This window comes from Thamnophis sirtalis, unplaced genomic scaffold, assembly GCF_051295495.1.
Source record: "Thamnophis sirtalis isolate CommonGarterSnake01/CBP01778 unplaced genomic scaffold, rThaSir2_p1.2 scaffold_2, whole genome shotgun sequence".
NCBI classification, from domain to species: domain Eukaryota; kingdom Metazoa; phylum Chordata; class Lepidosauria; order Squamata; family Natricidae; genus Thamnophis; species Thamnophis sirtalis.
The window spans coordinates 51844368-51864993 of NW_028261382.1; the positions used below are offsets into that span (position 1 = coordinate 51844368).

General features: G+C 48.1%; 1 protein-coding gene across 1 annotated transcript in view; it reads right to left on the reverse strand.

The window, feature by feature from the left end:
- Positions 1–10042, reverse strand: part of SETD1B (SET domain containing 1B, histone lysine methyltransferase) — a 38722-nt gene extending 28680 nt beyond the window's left edge. Inside the window, 5 exon segments of the mRNA XM_087703473.1 lie at positions 3867–3979; positions 7361–7631; positions 8175–8273; positions 8844–8995; positions 9647–10042. Coding sequence (XP_087559599.1) covers positions 3867–3979; positions 7361–7631; positions 8175–8273; positions 8844–8995; positions 9647–9737 — 726 coding nt within the window. The 5' untranslated portion in view covers positions 9738–10042.
- Between the last annotated feature and the right edge of the window lie 10584 nt (positions 10043–20626).

The following is a 20626-nucleotide window of genomic DNA, read 5'->3' on the forward strand; positions in this document are numbered from 1 at the left end:
CTGAAGTCACTCTTTCTTCTAATCTGTTCATCTGTTTTTTTTTTTTAAAAAAACAACTGTGCAGAATTAAACAAACACACAAACACACACACACACACACACACACACGTATTGTAGATTTTTCACGGGTATAGGTATGCAGGTCTTGGTGTATTCGGGTCTTTTCCCGTGTAAGATTGAGAGTATCTTGGCGACGTTTCGACGAGGTCCCGCTCGCCATCTTCAGGCTGGTGACAAACACAGCCAACCAATCCGTTTAAAGCAACAAAGCCAACATTCCACACACCCCCACCTATATTTATAGAAAAACGGCAGCTCCGATCACGCTTTGCTCGCACAAGCACGAAGCTAAAGGCACTGAAGCCTGAAGATGACGAGTGGGACCTCGTCGAAACGTCGCCAAGATACTGTCAATCTTACACGAGAAAAGACCCTAATACGCCAAGACCTGCAGATAGATAGATAAATAGATAGATAGATAGATAGATAGATAGATAGATAGATAGATAGATAGATAGATAGATAATGTATGTTAGGGCTTTGATAATAAAATACCAAGAAGACACGGCAGGGCCAGTGGCATCGCTCCAGATATGGATTGTTAAGAACCAGAAGAGCAGCCGCCAATGATTGCTGTCAATTAAAATTTACTTTGACATCTTCAGTGGTTTTCTGGAGTCTGAAGTGCGCAGAGAAATAAAAAAGGAAACTTTCAACGCGAGACAAAACGCTACGCATTGCACGAAATATACATAACGGAGTCTGTGTGTGTGTGTGTGTACACACACTCACATATGCACACCCATACTGCATTTACTACCACAAGCAGGCCTGGAATTTCGGTCATCAAGTTGAATTGGAGCGGGTTTTACCATTTTACACGGTGGCCGTTAAGCGAACCACACGGTCGTTAAGAGAGATACCGCTTCCTCAATGGGACGGTTTTGTTTTTTTTAAAGCGGAAATTGGCAAACGGGGGCCCCAAGTCATGATTACGGGACTGCGGGATGTTGCAAACGATGGCAAGTGTGCAAAGTTGCCAAGTGCCCATATTGTGATAACACGCAACAGTGATAAGTATAGTTCATTTCTTATTTTTTCCAAGGCTATTTTAACTTTGGACTGTCATTAAACAGCCATAAGTCAAGAACTACCAGTATACACACTCTCCCTCTCTCCTCCCCCCCCCTCTTTCTCTCTCAACCCCTTATATACAATCTAGGTGTCTCATTCAGTGGCCGCAGGAATCAGTCTTGAAACTAAAACATTAAGGGTCTTTATATTATTTCCCGCCACTAAAAGGGAAATTTGTTCTCTGTCTGTTCAACGGAAGGAGTTTTATAAAGATCGCTCTGAAAATCCTTCGCTTTGTAAGAAAACAAGATGCTGGATCAGGCTGGATTCCGAGCTGAGCATCAGGAATGTGGAATGTCATTCTTAATTCTGGATCAATTAAATTCTACAAGGCTGAGGGGAAAGGGAACTTTAACAGTTTAAAACACACACACACGCACACAGTTTCCTTTACACTTCTGAATAATGCCTGTAGAAGAAACGCTGTATTTCTTTTAAAAAAAAAAACATCTGCCAAAGTCAGTGATTTTGCATCCCGAGAGATGATGCTTCAAACAGGGGAAACGACAGGCAGAAATTGCTCAATGGGAGTTGAGTTTCACAGCTTTGTTTTCATTTTTAAAAATCAAAACTTCGAAAAGGCAGCCGGAAAGGAAAGTGATAATAGAAAGGGCACAGTCCCAAACTGACCATTGCAGCGGCCTGATCAAGTTAAAAATTATGCCATTTAAGCAACTGGAGATTAAAGTTTGAAGGGAAGGGAAGGCGGAGCTGAAAAGAGGCGTCTAAAATTCTAGGCGACAGGTGCCACCATCAAGGAGGCAGCCGGCTTCCCAGGAAACCTATCCTGAACACGGAGTGTTTTAAAATATTCATTTAAATTCTAGCTGGACAAAAAGCGAGGGCTCAGACTGGATGGGAGCCCTTCATAATTAAACATTGGTTCAATCTAAATGATTTACAAAGAGCTAGCCGATGGAATAAGGAATTCTGATTTTTGTTTTAAAAAAGGAAACACACCAATTTCAGTTTTCTTATGGGTTCCACCACAAAATCGCGGAGGACAAAATCGCGCTCGACGAAAGCGCGCATTTGACGTCATCACAGCGCGACGAAAACATCGCGCTGTGATCGAAAAATGTAAAAATAAAGCAAAAACCTTACCCTAACCCCCCCAAACCTAACCCTAAACCTAACCCTAAACCTAACCCTTAACCTAACCCTAAATCTAACCCTAAATGTAACCCTTAACCTAACGCTAACCCTTAACCTAACGCTAAACGTAACCCTAACGCTCTAAACCTAACCCTAACCCTTAACCTAACCCTAACTCTAACCCTAACCCTTACCTTTATGTGAATCGGCTTGCTTTAATTTTATTTTTATTTCAATTTTTAATTTTTTTGTCGCGCTGTGATGACGTCAAATGTGCGCTTTCGTCGAGCGCGATTTTGTCCTCCACGGTTTTGACGGGTCACGTTCTTATGTGGTGTTTTGAACAACTGGCCTTCTTTGCATCCCTTGTCCAAATATATATAGGGTCAAACTTCAATTATTAACACTACTTCAAGAGAGTTTTTTTCCTCTCTCCTGCCCTGATTTCAAAATAGGTGACTTCTTAAGCGGCTCTCACAAACCGATTTCAATTGAGATTGGGTAAAAATGTGGAAATGTAGGTCTTCTTCCTCTTAAATAGGATGAAGCTTTGTTTTACGGGTTAAAATCAAAGTTTGCGCTTCCCATCAAAGGTTCCTGCCTCAAGAACCGAGGTGGCACAGTGGTTAAATGCAGCACTGCAGGCTACTTCAGCTGACTGCAGTTCTGCAGTTCGGCTGTTCAAATCTCACCGGCTCAGGGTTGACTCAGCCTTCCATCCTTCCGAGGTGGGTAAAATGAGGACCCGGATTGTTGTTGGGGGCGATATGCTGACTCTGTAAAACCGCTTAGAGAGGGCTGAAAGCCCTATGAAGCGGTATATAAGTCTGCTATTGCTATTGCTCAATCACCCGAAAGCAGATTTCTAAGATGAGCAGTCAACATCCAATTTTATCGTGGTCAACTGGCCATAGATAAGAAACCACAACATCAGGGACAACACATCATGCAGCCAGAGCTCAGAAGGAACTCAGCAGCTTTCAAGACGGTTTTGACAAGTCAAGTCATATAAACGGCTAAGTTCCCGTGAAAACGTACAAGGCTACCTTGGATATTTTGAAAGTCAATTGGAAATAATAAAATACAATGAATTTTGTCAGGGAATGAAGTATATATTCTAAACGGCCCCTTTAAGATCTACTGGACTTCAGTGTCCAGAATTCGCCAGCCACGACGGGTGTCTATTCCAAAGTTTGACTGCCGAAGGGAAAACCAGAATTAATGGTGTGACCCGACAAAAGCGCGAACGTCCTAAGCGCGCTGACAAAACCGCGGCACTAAAACCGCGATATCAAAAGCGCGTCGACAACAGCGCGCCGACAACAGCACCCCGACAGAAGCGCGATTTAAGTTAAGGTAAGGTTTAGGGTTAGGTTTAGGGTTAGGGTTAGGTTACAGCGCGCTTCTGTCGGCGCGCTTCTGTCGGCGCGCTTCAGGGCTCATTCGACGCTCCTTCGTCGCGCGGTTTGGTCAGGCGCGCTTTTGTCGTTCGCGCATTTGTGGTGGAACCAACTAATGGGACATCAATCTCAAGACAGACAGACCAGTATATCCAAATCATAGCTTGCTGTCGACAAAGCTCGCTCTCTTCGTAGCCCGGGTGCCGCCCCTTAAAATGAACCGAGTTCCAAACATACCTGCAGGGTCTCATTGAGGGTGGGGGATGCGTCTTGCTCCGTCTCCACTGGCAAAGTCTGCGGAGTGTACAGCCCGTTCACGAGGAGCTCATAAAAATGCATGCGCTTCTCACCTGGATGGAGAAGGTAACGGAATCGCGGTTAAAGAAAGAACCGGAGAGCCAGTGCCTAGAACGACGGAGAACCCTCGTTCTGGCCTTAAAGGGGAGAAAGCAACAGATCGCTCTTCTGGACTTTGGGGTTGCCCATTAGTGACCCCTGTCTGTGTGAAAATCGAGAGGTTTGTTTTATTTATATGCTGCCTTATTCCCAAAAGGGACTCAGGGCAGCGAACAACTTAAGCGAGAAAAGGGAACACACAAATACAAGACAAGCATTTAAGATAGCCAACAACCACACCTGTCGAGAGGGGAAGGGAGCTCATCAACCCCAGGCCTGCCGGCACAGCCAGGTTTTGACGGCTTTTCGGAAGGCCTGGAGAGAGGTGAGGGTCCGAATCTCCGCGGGGAGTTCGTTCCAAAGGGCCGGAGCTGCCACAGAGAAGGCCCTCCCCCGGGTCGTAGCCAGATGGCATTGGCTGGTAGACGGAACCGGAGGAGGCCGACCCTGTGCGATCTAACGGGTCTGTGGGAGGTAATTGGCAGCAGGCGGTCTCTCAAGTACAAGGGGTGGGGTGGGGTTTAATCTCCCTTCCAGGTGTCTGAATGATTAAAAACAATAACAAGTCACAAAATAGTGACACAGTGGTTCCTCGGTTCGCGGAGAAGGAAGTTTGTCTTAATTTAACGGCTGTGATCTACCCTTGCCTTCAGATCTAGGAGGTCCTGAACACCAATTGTGGAGTATAGAGAAGAAGAGTCATCGGAAGAGAAGAGAATTGGGGAATAATCAGCGTGGCACGACAAAACCGTGCCCGACTAAGCCACGCCCGATTAAACCGCGTCGCTGACGTCATCAACAGGGCGACAACAGCGAGCGCGGAGAAAGAAGGGCGCTTTAAATAGCGCTTTGAAAGCAAGCCAATTTAACTTAAGGTAAGGGTTAGGTTAAGGGTTAGGGTTAGGTTAAGGGTTAGGTTTAGGGTAAGGTTAAGGGTTAGGTTTAGGGTTAGGTTAAGGATTAGGTTTAGGGTTAGGTTTAGGGGTTAATTTTAGGTTTAGCGTTTACAGCGTGCTTCTGTCTCCGCACTGTTGTCGCGCTGTTGATGACGTCAGCTACGCAGTTTCGTCGAGCGCGGTTTAGTCGAACGCGGTTTTGTGGTGGAACCAATAATCAGAACCTTCATCTCTGCTTCCATCTCTTGCCTCTGAGCATCTCCAAAGGGGCAACTAGATTGACCTTACTCTTTCTTGCAACCCCGATGCAGTTGTGTGAGGTTGCATGTCTAGCTCAGTTAATCTGACCAGAATCCTTGCAGGAGAGGCCCATCACACAGGCTAAGGGGCTGAAGAGTCATCACCTACTGAACTCTTGACTGGAGTCTTCTGGGAGCACCAGTAACTCTCAAACCCCACATTATCGCACTCAATTATGGGACCAGATTGTGCAATTTCACAGAGCAGGTTACAAAAAAATAATAATCAATCAAAGCATCACTAGATAGGCATTATCTCAGCATTAGCAACACTCTTACTATACGCTTATCATAGGAGTTTCACCTTAAATGACTCACAGTTAAAGTTACAACACTTTTAAGGTCTCTGGGGTTCTTGTCTTCAGAGGCCAACATTTAAGCATTATGCACTCCCCTTTAACACTGAACGTCACACACGCAACTTAAAAAATATTGGATGGGTCAGAATCCAAAGAGGAAACGATTATTTCTGTGACTGTACGAAAATGAAATGGAAAATAAAAACACATTTGCAATGAAAAAAAATTATTTCAAAGGCTAGTATTTAGATAGAAACCCATAACTTCATTTTTATTAGCAGCAAGCGGACAGAACGAGAGCAAAATACTAATGCCGAGTTTTCGTACAAGAGCAGCCTGAAGTTTCAAGCAATTAAGTAAGAATTATGAAGATTTCGCATTACTGTTTTCATTTAAAGCCAGAAAGACTTCAGGCTACAATCGCTTGTAAGTAAAATGTTGTTTTAACTCACTGGAATTACTCCAAAACTTATAAAATTAGGGTTGGGCTGGACTGAAAATATGAAAATCTCAACGGATGTATCACAAAGTACTCGGGGCGAAGCTGAAATTTACAGATGGTGATATTGTTTATTGATTATATGTCACTAGGCAGAATTAACGCAATGGTGCCTTGGAATAACGTGGAAAGTAACACTCAATAGCAAAGCCATCTACCTGACCTATATTTCCTCTTCATTGACCAATCCATTTTTTATTTTATTTATTTTTTTGCCTAAAATGCATGTCTGAATCCTCCGGTCACAATACGGGTGCGGAAAAAAACTTCCGCTGAAATTCAGTGAATTGGGAATCAAAGCTCTGGTCCCAGCATTTAGCACCGAAAACAACAGGCAGTTTTCAAACTTTAGCAGGCGGGATTTTAAAAAATGAAAAGTATTTCAAGGTACAAAAAATAGCCATAGACTTTTCAACCCTTTTTTGCTCCAAATTGTAACATTCCCTCCCCCCCCCACTTTTTTAAAAAAAGGGATTCTTCTGGTTCTCAAGGAAACAAGTTACATGTTATATATATCTGAAAGTAACAAATTGGTCTGAATGACTGAAGTTATGTTTCTTTGCTGCAAGAGGAGGAAGTGGGGGGGGGGGGAAATAAATAAATAAAACTGTTTCTGATCCATTGAGGAATCATATACACCATTCCATTCATTCTCAAGTTGCGTTGCTGATGCCACCGCTCCAGACTCACAACTCGGAAGGAATAAGGGGATACTGTCTCTTTAAGAGACGAGGCAAGGGAGATTTTTGCAGTCCCCTTTAAGAGTATATGGATTCCCACAGTAAAGGGACAAGATAAGAGGAAGGGGCTCTGCTGTAATCCCCCCCCACCCCCCTTGCAGGGGATAAACCTTCCAAGATTATTTTCTCCATTTTTCTAAAGGGAATTCTTCCACCACCAACACCACCCATCTTCTTTTAAGGGCAAAGCATACTCTGGGCCCAGGGGTTGTGAGGAAAGGGGCGAGGAGGGGGGCAGCGTGGCAAGCGGTGGGGTCAACAAGAGTGAGTGAAAGTGAGTGGATGGCAGCATTTGCTAAATTGCAGGCCTGTCTCTTAGCAACTGACAACACATTCAACTCCACGTGACAACTCAAAGCCCAGAAAAGCAAGGAGAGACAGGGGTGTGTGTGTGTGAGAGAGAGAGAGGGGGGGGGGAAACAGACATTTAACAGTCTCCCCCTTTTAATTAATTAACAGCCCTCCCCGGGATCTGCAAATGAACCCCCCTCTCCCCTCTCCCAGGATTGGAGCAAAAGGTAAGGCGAAAGGAAAACAGAGCAAGATGGAGGAAAGGCTGCATCCCGCGGGGGGGGGGTGTTGGAGGGGGGGGTTCTCCCCACCTTTTGTATCTAGCTGCACGTGGATGATATTCCCCATGACGGAAGTGTTGTGCAGGTGCTGGACGGCTTCCCGGGCGCCCCTGACGGTGGCGAAGACGACTTTGGCGATGCCCAGGTGCTTCCTGTTCTTGGGGTTGTACAAAATCTCCACCTCTTCCACCTCGCCGTATTTCTTGCACATGTCGGTCAGGAAGTTTTCGCGGATGTTGTCGTTCAGCTTGGCAAAAGTGACTTGCTTGGGGGGCACGGGCCCCACGTAAAACTCGTCAATCTGGAGAGGGTTCGTTCCAACGGGCGGGTGGGTGGGTGGGAGGAAGCAGAGCCCGTAACAGGAGTGTTGGGGGGGGGGGGGGGGAAGGAAGGAAGAGGAAGGGTGGGTGGGTGGGAAATAAAAACCAGGGATGGGAGTCAGTCAACGTCTTGGTGGGGAAAATGAAAGTTTTAAGTCCCTTGAAAGGGAGAGCGAAGCGAAAGTTTAGAATGCTCCTCCGAGAGACGGGAGAGCCTCCCCCCCCCCCCCGTCCTCTTACGCTAGCGGCTCAATGAAAACTCCCAGGTCGCTACCTCTCCTTGGCCATGCCTTGTTTACACAACAACAAGTGACAATCTGGAAAGCAGGCTCGGCTGTCTCAATCCGGCCAGCCGTTTTGACAAACAGCCGTACAACTTCTTCACCTGGTCTATACCACGGCACGGCGGCTTAACACTTAAAAATTGCTCGACAAACAAGAAAGGCCCTTTGAGCAAGAGACAGCGGCCCGTCAGCACTGCCGCCAAAGTTTTCTCTTCTTCTCGGCGCCCCCCCCCCTTCTACCTTAAATTTGGGGACGGAGAGTTCCAGTTCTTTCGTTTTGGTCCAGATGCGTCCTATCCTGGGGTCCTCCACGCACTCCACGGGGGCCAGACTGGGATTCTGCAAAAAAATAAAAAACCAAAATCATAATATGAAAAAGAAAATCAATGGAAGAGCAGCAAGGGGGTGTTCAAGAGCCAGTTAGGTAGCAATCCGATCTTTGCCAGCAGGGCAAAGAAAAAAAACTTTGCTACCCTGCAGAATTGCCAAGCAAGGAAGCTAAAGGACAGCCTTTTTTTTTCGCTTTTTTTTAAAGGGAGGGAGGGGATTTTAAATGTTTGAGAAGAAGGAGCTGCAAAAGCCGAAGGAGCTGCAAAAGCGAGCTGCAAAAGCCAAAGGAGCTGCAAAAGCCACAGCGTTTTCTTATTCCTGACAGGCAACCTTCGGCGGGGGTGTGTGTGTAACTTCAGTCTGGCTGTTTCCTAGCAAGCTTTATCTCCCCCCCCCCAAGGACATCAAGAGGGCTCCCTGCATTTCCCTAGGAAGAGGGTCAGGTTTTTCAGGAGGTTTTTGGAGGGATGGGAGAGAGAAAAGTGGGGGGGGGAGAGGGAAGAAGAAGGCATGCATGCATGCAAAGGAAGCTTTCTTTTCTTTTCGCCCCCCCTCCCTTTCCACAACCCCCCCCCTTACAGGAATGCTGAAGTGTTGCCCATCGTAGCGGTAGAGCTTGTGCTGGCCTTTCTTCAGCGCCGGGTCAATAATCAACTTGTAACTTTTCCAGTGGTGGTTTTTCTTCTCGGCCGAGGGACCCGCCGGGCCGCTCTCCATGCCGTTGATCCAACCTGGGGAAAGGGGGGGGAGGCAGGATGAGCCCCGGAGTTAGAAGAAGGAGAGAAGGAGGAGGGAGGAAAGAGGGAAGGAGGAAGAGGAGGAAGGAAGGGAGGAAAGAGGGAAGGAGGAAGAGGAGGAGGAAGGAAGGGAGGAAAGAGGGAAGGAGGAAGAGGAGGAAAGAGGGAAGGAGGAAGAGGAGGAAGGAAGGGAGGAAAGAGTGAAGGAAAGAGGGAAGGAGGAAGAGGAGGAAAGAGGGAAGGAGGAAGAGGAGGAAGGAAGGGAGGAAAGAGGGAAGGAAAGAGGGAAGGAGGAAGAGGAGGAAAGAGGGAAGGAGGAAGAGGAGGAAGGAAGGGAGGAAAGAGTGAAGGAAAGAGGGAAGGAGGAAGAGGAGGAAAGAGGGAAGGAAAGAGGGAAGGAGGAAGAGGAGGAAAGAGGGAAGGAGGAAGAGGAGGAAGGAAGGGAGGAAAGAGGGAAGGAGAAAGAGGAGGAAGGAAGGAAGGGAGCCAGCCAGGGGGGCCCCCCATTCCGCCTCGCCAGCCCCGGCCAGCCCGGGTGGGGGGAAGCAGCGCCGTTGCCGCCGCCGCTGCTGCTGCTTCCCCCCCATCGGAGCCACCGCGGGGGGAAGGCAGGCAGGCAAGGCAGGCAGAGGCAGCGGCGCTCACTTGAACTCAGTTTGCGGACCGGCTCCTCGCTCGGCTTGGCTCGGTCCAACGCCAACGCCGCCGCCGCCGCCTTGCTCTCTTTGAAAGACATTGTCCGCCCGGGCCGATCGTCCGTCCGCGGGGCCGGGAAGAGGCCGCCGCCTCCTCCTCCTCCTCCTCGGCCTCGGCTGCTACCGCCGCCGCTCCTCCTCCTCCTCCTTCACACGGGGCCGCGGGCTCCCTTCGGCGGGGCCGGGGCGCCTCCTGCCGCCTGGGCGCTTTTCCTCCGCTTGGCGAGCCAGCACATATTGTGTGTGCGCGCTGCCCGCCTGCTGCTGCTGCTGCTGCTGCCTCCTCCTTCCTTCGGCGGCTGCTCAGGCATCCCACAATTCTCCGCCAGGGAGCTTGGGCGAATGGCTAACCGCCCTCCGCCGAAGGCACATTCACGGCAGCTGCGCCGCGCAGGACCCCCCCCTCCCCACGCTCCCCACGCCGCCGGCCCCCGCCGCCGCCCCCGCGCGCCCAGCCCCGCCCCTCCAGGCCCGGGCTTCCCCGCCGCCCCCTCCCCGCGCCGGGACCCCCGCCCGCCCCTCCGCCCGCGTGGAATCTGCCGACTAGCTTTACCTAAAAGGGGACGCGGGGCCCGGGCCGGAGCAGACCCACTGGGGAGGACGGGGGGGTGGGTGGGCGAGAAAAAGAGAGGAGGGGGGGCTTTGAGAATGGTGGGGGGGTGGCTGGGAGGAGGAGGAGGAGTGGGCGAGGAAAAGAGGGGGGGGCTTTGAGAAAGGTTGTGGGGGTGGCTAGGAGGAGGAGTGTGTTGAGGCTTGTGGGTGGTGAGGGTGGTGAGGACACAAGTTTGAGACTGGGGGAGTTTCCCCCCCCTCCCCTCCCCAGGCTTGGCAGAGGATGAGCGGCCCCTTCGCTTTTCCCGTCGGGCGGGGGGAGGAGGAAGGGGGCGCCCCCCGTTTTGTTACAATGTGTCAGTTTTTACCATCCGATAGGGGAGGGAGCGGATGAAAGGAGGCGCGCGGGCGGCCAATCAGGAGGCGGCTTCCATTCTGTTAAAGCCAGGCCGCCCTTCCCTTCCCCTCCGCCTTTCCTTCCCCCCCCCTCCTCTCACAGGGCGGCTTTGTCGGTTTGGCCGCGGCGGGGAGGGGGGGGGAGCCTCGGCGTGGCAATTGGCTGGTCGGGAGGGGCCCCCGGGCGGGCTCAGCCAATCGGGGCGCCGCTTGCATCGGGGCCGGCGTTATTAGAGGCGGCGCGCGAGGCGAGCCCCGCAGACGGCCGAGGAGAGGCGGCCGGAGAGGAGCGGGGAGGGAAAGCTGGCGCAGGCGCGGTCGCGCTCCGGCCATGTTTTATTTTTTCTCTGCAAAAAAAAAAAAAAAAAAGAGGGAATCCAAGTTGACCAGCTGGGTTTTGCCTTTGTTTTGAGTGCAAGGAGCTCTTCCCCGCTGGCGTGCAATGTGAGCAAGGACCCCCGAGGATGGAAGGAAGACGTTGATAAAAAGCTGGATATTTTTTTTTTCTCTTTCTTTCATTCTTTCTTTCCCCACCTTGACTCGGAGCCCGTTCTTGCTCTCCTGTCTTAACTAGGTCATGGCACCGCCCTTAATGCCAGCAAGCCCCAGTTTTTTGCATGGCCAAACAAAAAGTCAATCACACGCGTCTTTTGATCTTTTCTCCCCCCTTTTTGGGGGGAAAGCGCTGGCTTCTCTCTCTTGCCTGAAGTGTACATTTCGAGATAAGTCCGAAACACTTTAAAAAACAAAAAACGGTAACCTGGCCATTTTTTTAAAAAACAAGGTTTAAATCCTTCCGTGCTAACAACAAGGTAACGTGGTTAAAAGCTTATAGAGGGTAGGCACCGTTGAGAGTCTTGCAAAAAAAACAGGCAGGATCCTTTCCTTTTGTCCTTTCACATTGTAAGTACCCGATCCATTCTGTCCTTCTTAATAAGTGTAGTTTTCATGTTAAATGTTAACTGCAGTAGAATTCTCCAGGTTTTATTTCTTTCAGGCTTCATCTGCATGTCATATATCTATCTATCTTATATCTCTATATATTTGTCTTGTTGATCTAAACCAATTGCTTCTGAAGGCTTAAGAGATGCTTGAGATGTTGACCTACAGTAACTTAAAATCAGGCGTAGCCACACTAACATGGATAGATGGGGCAGGAATTGATGTTTTTCTTTTAAAAAAATAAATAAAGGCGGTGGGGGGGGGGAGGAAAGACCACGCCGTTGTCTCGAGATGCGGCATAACTTGCGAAATGATGTACCGACTTAAGGCAGCCCAAATTGGCTGGAGTCAAAATCCGTAAGATGCCTTAACCGCCCCCCCTCTCCTTTTTTAATTATTATTTTGGTTTGGTTCTGTTGTTTTTTTAGCCATCATTAGACATGATGACTGGAGGAGATTTGATTTGCAAATTTGCGGCAGATCAGAGAAGCATGTAGCCAATATTTAGCAATAGTGGGCTTTTCTTTTTTTCCGCCCTTTTTATATGCCCCAGCCTCTCCCCCCCCCCAACTTCACCTCCAGATCTGCGTCAGGTAAGTAAAGCGTTCGCCCTTTCGCAGGGGAAGAGGAGAGCAGGCCTCTCTTTCTGTCTCGCTCTGCGACAAAAGGGCTTCCTCCAGCATGGATAGCCAAGCTGCTTTCGGTTCGGTGGAGAGGGAAATGTTGCTAACGATCTGGGCGGCTTGTGGAGTAGGGGCGGGGGGGGGGATCAACCACCAGGATCCGATCCCTTTTCTTCTTCCATCTTGGCCAAACAAAGGGCTGGGATGGAGCTGGAAGGGCTGCTTGATGGATCCAGGCAGATTTGAGAGAAGCTGCCAAGCTGCTGCCCTTGAAAAATCAGGCAGAAGTGAGGGGTGGGTTGGGTTGTATTTCTTCCTCCCCTTACTGCGAACAAAGAGAAGCGGAGAGGTTGGCTTCCTCCTGCAGTCCTTAGAAAGGCTTTTTTGTTTTGTTATTTTTGCTGAATGCGTTTCCTCTTTTCCAAGAGAACCAGCGATCCGCAGCAATGGAAGCGAATTGGCATCGCTCAGCTCTCTCTCTCTCTCCCCCCCCCAAAAAAAACCCCAACAACACAGTCCAGGGTGTGAGGAAGGGAAGCAAAATGGAGTTTGGCCGTTTCTCTGATCAGAGGCAAGCAGGCTGGAGCCGTGCCGGGTGTGTGTGTGTGGTGGGGGATGGTGTGTGAGGCTGGTTCCCAGTGGGACTCTTTGTTTGCTCTCTCTCCTTTTCCGCCTCTTGCAGGAGCTGCTCGCAGAGGTTTTCTTTGGTCCCCGGACAGCCCCCTGGCTGGGGCCCTGCCTCTCCCCTCGGATGGAGCGGGGAGGAAGCCGAGATGCCTCCTCGCTGTCTTGCAAAGGAGAGACGGGAGGGAAAAGATGGAGGCTGTTTTGCAGCAAGCCAGCAACTCCTGGCTGGGCTCCAGCCCTGCCTGCTCTTCTGCTGAGCCCTCCCAGAGGAGAAGTAAGAATAGCTGGGCTCGTAAGGCAGCCGGCTGTGCCCTTCTATGGCTCTCCAGCAGCAGCAGCTCCATGGCAGGGTTGGGGCAGGCAGCCTCTCCCCCCCCCCCCCCTTGCTTGCAGTAGAGGGAGAGGGTTGCTCAGACATGGCGATGCTGCCTTCCTTCTTCTTCCGCTGCTTCTTCAGGCAGCTGGGTGAGGGGTGGGGAAGAGGACCCCGAGCTCCTGCCCTGGAAGCTCCAAGCTGGGTGTTGGCGGCATTGCTCAGCCTCTCCACCCCCAGCCCTGACCCCTAAGAAGGGTGAGCTCAGCCATGTTGCAGGAGGAGGAGGAGGAACAGCAGCTGCTGCAGGAGCAGCAGCGAAGGGAGCCGTGCTCTCTTGTCAGACCAGAGGCGAGCTTCTTCCTGCTGGCATCTGCCCACTTGGCAGTGGAGAGGCTGCGCCAGGCGTAGCTCGGCTGAAGCCGCTCGCTTCTCATGGTTTGCAGGGCCAAGATCCAGAGTAAGGACAGGAGAGCCACTCGGGCGCTCCCTTCTCTTTCCTCCAGCCAAGAGGGCTCTCTCTCTCTCTCTCCAGCAGTGGATCCCCGGGTTGCTTCACTGCACTCGTCTGCTTCCCACATGGGGGCATTTTTGAAAGAGCAAGGGCGACGCCTCGGGCCTTGACTTCACGCCAGACTCTTCCATGCAGCCTTTTCCGCAGGCTCGGCCAGGATCTTTTTGTTTTTTTTAATCGGTGCAGAAATGAGTAGAGGAGCCACCAACTCTGGTTTGGGGGGCTTAGAAAAAGATTAGGTGTCCTCAGAGCAGCCGGAGTGGCAAAATAGGCACGGATCGGCAAGCGTAAATCCACCTGACCTTTCTCTTCCCCATCAATCTCTCGGGAGGGGTGAGGGTTGAAGCGTTTCTCTTCTTTGCTGCTGCTGCTGCTGCTAAAATATTCAGAGGGAGGCCCTGGGTGTTGCCTCTCGGATGCCATTTTACCACCTCTACCGGGGGATTTGCTCAAGCGGTTAAACCGGTTTTTAAGCAACAGCTTCGAGGAACGGACTCTGCCTGCCTGTTAAACATTAAGCCACGTCATCCTTCAGGCCTTTGTGGGAAGAGAGAAGGTAAAGCGATTGCTTAAGTCGAAAAGCATACAAGTGGGACATAATCCTGGTGAATTATGCCAACTGCTTCAGAGTCAACCTGCTTAGTCTGACATTGTACACTTGGCGGCCTTTAACGTGGGCTTGGGAGAACTGGCTTTAATTTCTGCCACTAGGCTTGAGTGAGGAGGCATCCTGGCGCATTGTTATTTCCATGTGAACCATCCTATCCTGCCGGGAGAGTGTGGTTGCGCGCATCTTCTACCGATTTGCTATTTCCTCTCCCTCAGTAGGTGACCTACTTGCTGGGAGGGAGAACAGCGAGCCCAGTCCCCAGATGCTGGTTTAAGAAGGCATCTGCCCCAAGATTGCTGGTGTGTGCTAGCAGAGATGTGGCGGCCGATGGCTTCTCAAATTCCTTTCAGATGAGTCGGAGCCAGGCACAGCAACAGCCCACTTACAAGCTTGATCCTGCAGCTCAGAGATCTTTGAGCGTCGTCTTCCTTGGGTTTCTCATTCCCTCCCCATCACACGGAGCCTAATGTAGGTCACTGTGCAATGGCTACTCTTTAGCTTCCGTGTCTTTTGCAACTGCGCTAGAATATTGTGGGTTAAGAGTTTTCCAAGCAATCCGCATATCTTTCTTTTACCATTGTTCAATATACAGTTGCATAGTTCCTCCCCCCCCACTCATCCCCCCCATGCTGTCGATAGGTGTGAAGGCAGGGCTGGAATACGTAGATAATTTTATGTACAAATTAATCCCATGATTTCAAGGCTGAGGTAAGATATAAAGTAAAATGTTTGCAGCTTGCGTGAATAGTTGTGATGCTGACTTAGACACAATGGAATGCCTGGTTTTTCCTCCTTGACTGAAGTGCCTGGATTAAGTACTACATTGTTGTGTCCTAATTTGGGATTTCTGGATACTAGACCGTTTTATTTTAAAATTTCAACAAGAGTGGCTGAGTCGAAGGCTCTAAGATGGAGTCTTTTGGTTGATCAAAGCAGACTTTTGGAATTTGGATATTTATGCAGATGGCGAAGACCTGTGTTGGCTGTCGAGTTTGTTAAATTGTCTCGAGAGGGTGATTTGCACTGAATATGTGTGGAGAAATGTCTTGCCTGCTTCATCTGTTTAGCCAACAAGCAGTAATATTTCAATGTATGTCAGTTTCAAGGGTATTTTACTTCAGTCCTTTTGAACTGTCCTTGGAGAAGGCTTGATGTGCAAAAATGCACCTCATTCCCGGTGTTTCTAAAGGTTTTTCTAGAGGTAGAAATTCTATGTTTTTCTAACCCAGATGGTTCAATGTCTGTGTAGGACATTGTACGTCTGAATTGAGGCCGGCGTGGAAACCCAAACTTAACTTCACTCAAACGTTGGAGAATAAGCTGTGTGAGGGCAAGTTCTTACAAGCAAGCCTCCTGGCCCGCTTCCTGTTTTGTTGTATATTTAGACAGCCAAGACTCCACCCACTTTTGTGAGCCAGAAGGCTGAGTACAGAGGGGCAGTTTTGTGAAATGTTTGCACATTCTGAATGGCTCTTTGTCCCGAGCAAGGTCTAATCGAATGCTTTTTTTTCTTCCCTTTACACTTTAAACCTTTCCTCCAGCAGAGGAAGAAAGCAGCTGAAGGGGGCTCTTTAGGCAGTTATAAGGGGGACCTTCAAGCGGGCAGGAAGAGATTAAGCAAAAGGAACAGGATTGGCTTTTCAATCTTCCTAGTGTGAACGCTTATGGTAGGGAGGAGAAATGGAGGCATACAGTAGGAGCTTACGTAAAAGAAGGATACTCTACGGAGTAAGGCTAAGCGGCTCTTGGCCATAAGGAACAAAACAATCTCCACATTCATCATGTGTGATTGGCTCAGTTTCGGTCTTAACGGTGTTTACGAAGGCACTGCTGGGCGGCGGTGTGCAAGTCAGTTTGTCTTGTCGTCTTGTATATATGGAGCCGGTTGTCTATTCAGCAGGCCAAGGAAAACCAAGGTTAATGTGTTATTTGAACCCAGTCCTGTTCACATATTGCGCTACGCCATAATTTGATCTGTCTGGTCTTGATTAAATATTACATATCAGTCTGATCTGCTGTGTGGCTCACTCGGCCAATCGTGGCCGAGGTACAGATCTTGTCATTGTATCCTATTAAGGAGCAGTTGCTAGGATGCGCTGGCCTCTATTTCACCTCCTTTTCTGAACTGCTCTCAAGTGCCCAATGCCGGACTAGGCAACCCGTTGGCAATCTAACCCAGGAACTGTTTGTGTGAATATGCCCTACTGAGGGATTTGGGCAAGGAATATGGCATTGTTGGAGCTTGGCAAAAGGACTGCGTTAGTTTTAGCTTTGGTAATGCTGCTAAATTTGGTAGCTTTAGTAAGCCTAAACCATAGGCATAACATTATCCCAATAAGAGCCAGCCAATTCTTTAATGGTATACTTCTGGCAAATTGTTAAGACAAAATAAAATTGTATGTCCATCCTCCGGATTGCTTCCAGTTGGTGTATTACCTTGGCAAAGGTAATCTGAGAACAGCCACTGCCATTTGGATCACATAACCTTTGAATAATTGCCTTCGTGATTAATGCCGCTCCTTTAAGGCAAAAATATTAGGACGTTTTGCATAAATGCGTGCCTACGGGTTAAGGTTTTGTGTCAAGACTGCAAAACATCAAGTCCCGAAGCAGACTTACGTTCTTCCTCAAAAGGCCAGCTTTAGTTATGTTTGTCTTGCAACACTAGGAGACGGTTGAGGAAGTAGCATAATTCAAGTTGCTTAAACGCGAGGAGCTTGAGACTCTGCTTCTACTTCATGATGGCCCCCGGTGGCTTCATTTTATTATCCCTTCAAATAGCTGGATGACATGTGCTCTGGATAGTATTGAAAATGACACAGTGGTGTATTTTGTGCACATGTGGTTTCAGGGCTGAATTCTAACGGTATCACTTTTAGTAGAAATTAGGTTTGAGTTTTATGGGAAACCATAGTTGGCTTCCCATTGTGCGAAGTTCTAAATCACACATTAAGCTAAAACCAAACCTGGATCGATACGATGTGTGAACTGAGAAATCTTGGGGGGGGGGGGGGGGGGGGGGCAAAATAAACTCAAATCAGTTCATGGAACAAACTGAAATTCAACCCACCTACTGACTTGCTCTAGTAAAATGGTTATTTTCAAGGATTCAAATGCAGCCGGCTAGCAGTGTGAATCTCTATCAAATAGTGTGGATGGGCTCTCAGTAGGATTATGGACTATTGGTAGAATATTCAAGGACATTGGCCTTGGCCACTGAAAATGTCAAATCTACATGGTGGCCACTGAAGGCGGGATTTGCTCAAGACACTTGATTACTGAATGCACTTATTTTTTTGACTCATGTAATACACTGAATAATAAATGATTTGAATGAGCAAAACCTTGTTCTTTATGGCTTAACCTGACTAAGCAAGTTTGGAATGTTGTGCAAATGCTGTTAGGTCTAAGTGACCTGGTTAATGTGTCATACATTAGTTATGTTTGCAAACGTCCCTAAGCTTGCTTAATATTTGAATGCAACTTTATAAATTTAGACTCTTCCCCCCACCCCACCCCCGCCGCCAACTTTTGTCTGGTCTTCTTGAGTGAATTGCTAGCAAGTGTTAAATAAGCGATTAGTCTTGTGCTTATTTCAATGGTTTCCCACTAGCTAGATAAAAAGAAGTCAACTTATTCAAGCGGCAGTTCTATAAATGCTTGAAAGCTACCATGCTAGAATAGAGTACTGGCATTTTATTTATTTATTTATTTAGTAGATTTATAGGCCGCCCAATCCCAGAGGACTCCGGGCGTCTCACTAATCTCCGTCATTTGGGGGCATTCATTGGGTTACACGTTTTGAACAAATGTCAGCACGCAATAGGTGAAAACAGATAATGCTGTAACGTGAAACCTGGAAGGTAGAGCAATGAAGCCTTGCAACGCCACGTGAATCAATTTATACAACAACAAGGTTTTGTTGTACTTACTGTTTCTGTAAGCTGACTTCAGCCAATGTCATGCTTTTGAGGGTGCTAAATTAAAGGGAGAACGTAAAAACGTAGTTAAAAGAGGGCAGTTTTGCCATTAGTTGCAGTGCTAACTCATGCTAGGCTTAAGAGAAAAGAGGAAATACGTTTCTCATTTTACAGGAGATGTGGCTTGTTCCCGTTTCCGTGTTTACTACAGGGTGGACAACTTGTACATTACACATATAGTAGAACTCCACCCACCCACCAGTAGAGTACAAAACTGGCATGCTCATGGCTCTCATGGCTGAGAGGTTTTGTAATTAGTAGTAGAACTATAAATGAAGGCCAGAAATGTATACTGCACTAAATTATTTAAAAATCATGCAAAACTATGCCCAAGCTTCCTTTTAGGAAGGGGGTAGAGGAAACAAAGGCAGCATTTGAGAACCAGAAGTTAGTTTAGCGCGCAAGGTAATTGTGCAGATAAAACAAAAGCACAGAACATATTGTCCCTGATCCCTGAAAGGGGGAAAAAAAATGAGATTAAAGTACAGTGACTGGTAATACTTTCTCGAGAAAAGTCAGTTGCAAGTAATTGCATCAACAATGGTAAATAAACCAGTCAGAAGTTACTTCTGCCTTTTGTTTTCCATGAACTTGATCCCACCTCCCAATTGTAGCCCGGTGTGCAACGAGCTGGATGGGTTTTCCATCAATATTTCAAGCTTTGCGAAATTACCCAGGTTCCAGAAGCGATGATTTTCTCGGCGAGGCTCATTCAGAGAACACAGGTCCAAAGCCCCGCGGAAGAGAAGACATTGCTCGCTTGTGCTTTTCGGGTCAGCTGACGTCTTCGCTTTTTTGGACTGGTAGCAATTTCTCCTTCCCTTTACTGTCACAGCGAACTTCCACGGGTTGGTGGTTTTTTAGTCTTAGAGGGCCATCTAGTGGTGACACAAAGTAGGTACAAGAAGAAAAATGGCCTCCTGGTTAATGGTGACTTCATGGACATCCAAGCCAACATCCACCGATGTTGCTAGGCAAGGTGCTGCCACCTGTTGAAAGCTTTAAAAAAGAAAGCTTTAAAACTGCTAAGTTCGATAGCTCCCAATAGCTCCCAAGGAGGGCCTTCTCTGTGGCTGCTCCGACCCTCTGGAACGAACTCCCCGCGGAGATTCGTACCCTCACCACCCTCCAGGCCTTCCGCATAGCCCTTAAAACCTGGCTGTTCCGACAGGCCTGGGGCTAAAGACTCGCTGCCCCACTTCGAATGGTATGATTGTTGTGCTTTTAACTATGTATGGTTTTTATGTTTTTGTAACTCTGTATTTCCACTCCCTTTTTGAGTTGTGAGCCGCCCTGAGTCCCTTTAGGGAAAAGGGCGGCATACAAATAAAATAAATAAATAAATAAATAAATAAATCTGCGGAGCCAACTCACTAAACTTGTACTTAACAATGTTAAAATCTGTGTCGAAATATACCCTAAGCACAAATGGCGCGAGGCAAAAATAAAATGGTATTTGCTGAAAATGCCGTCTGTATTGCAATTCTTCTTAGCCATGGGTGTTTTATTTCTTAATCCCAAGGTGAGACTTCAAAAGGCAGGGCGAAGATTCAGATACTCACTCCCTCCTGCACGTGTGCCAACAAAATAAAGAGACTTTTAAGCTGATTGGAGGAAGAATGCAAACACAGGAAGCCTCGTTACTGTATGCTACTCCAAATCCTATTTAAAACCCAAAGACCAGCCCTGCATTTTGGGTATCTTCTTGCTGGAAAGGAGCAAGGAAACAACTTCCTGGTAAGAATGAAGGACCCCAGAAGATGAAACAAAAGTGTGGCAACATTGATCTTAGTCATTTTTTTTTGTATAAAGGCTTCCAAGGTGGTTTGTTGCATTTATAAAAAACAGCCTTAAACTTAGCTTGGGATCCATCAGGACAAAGTGAAGGCGAACTCTGGCAACCCCCATAGGCAAAACTGATAATGCTAAATACAGGAAATCCTCAAATTGCAAGTTAATTTAGTGACTTTCAAAGTTAGGACACTTAAGCAACCCAGAGGACATGTCATCAAGGGGAGGGGAAGGAAAAAAAACAGAAAAGCATTAAGATAGAAATACACAGTCTAAGTGGAATTATTATAGGGAAATAAAATGTGGGAGAGGAAATTTATTTTTAGGTAAGTATAAAACTGGGGTTGCTGGACTTTCACCCCAAAAATCCATCAGAGTGAAGAAGAAATGAAGCGAGGGCAACAATGGAAAGGGAGAAAGGAGGGAAAAGAGTAAAAGAGAGGAAGTAACGCAGCAGTAGTAAAGGAGAGAAGGTAAGAAGAGAGGAAGGAGGGATTGGATTGGATTTATTTCATTTATATGCTGCCCTTTTCCCCGAAGGGGACTCAGGGCGGCTCACAATTCAAATCAGGGAAGGGGGGG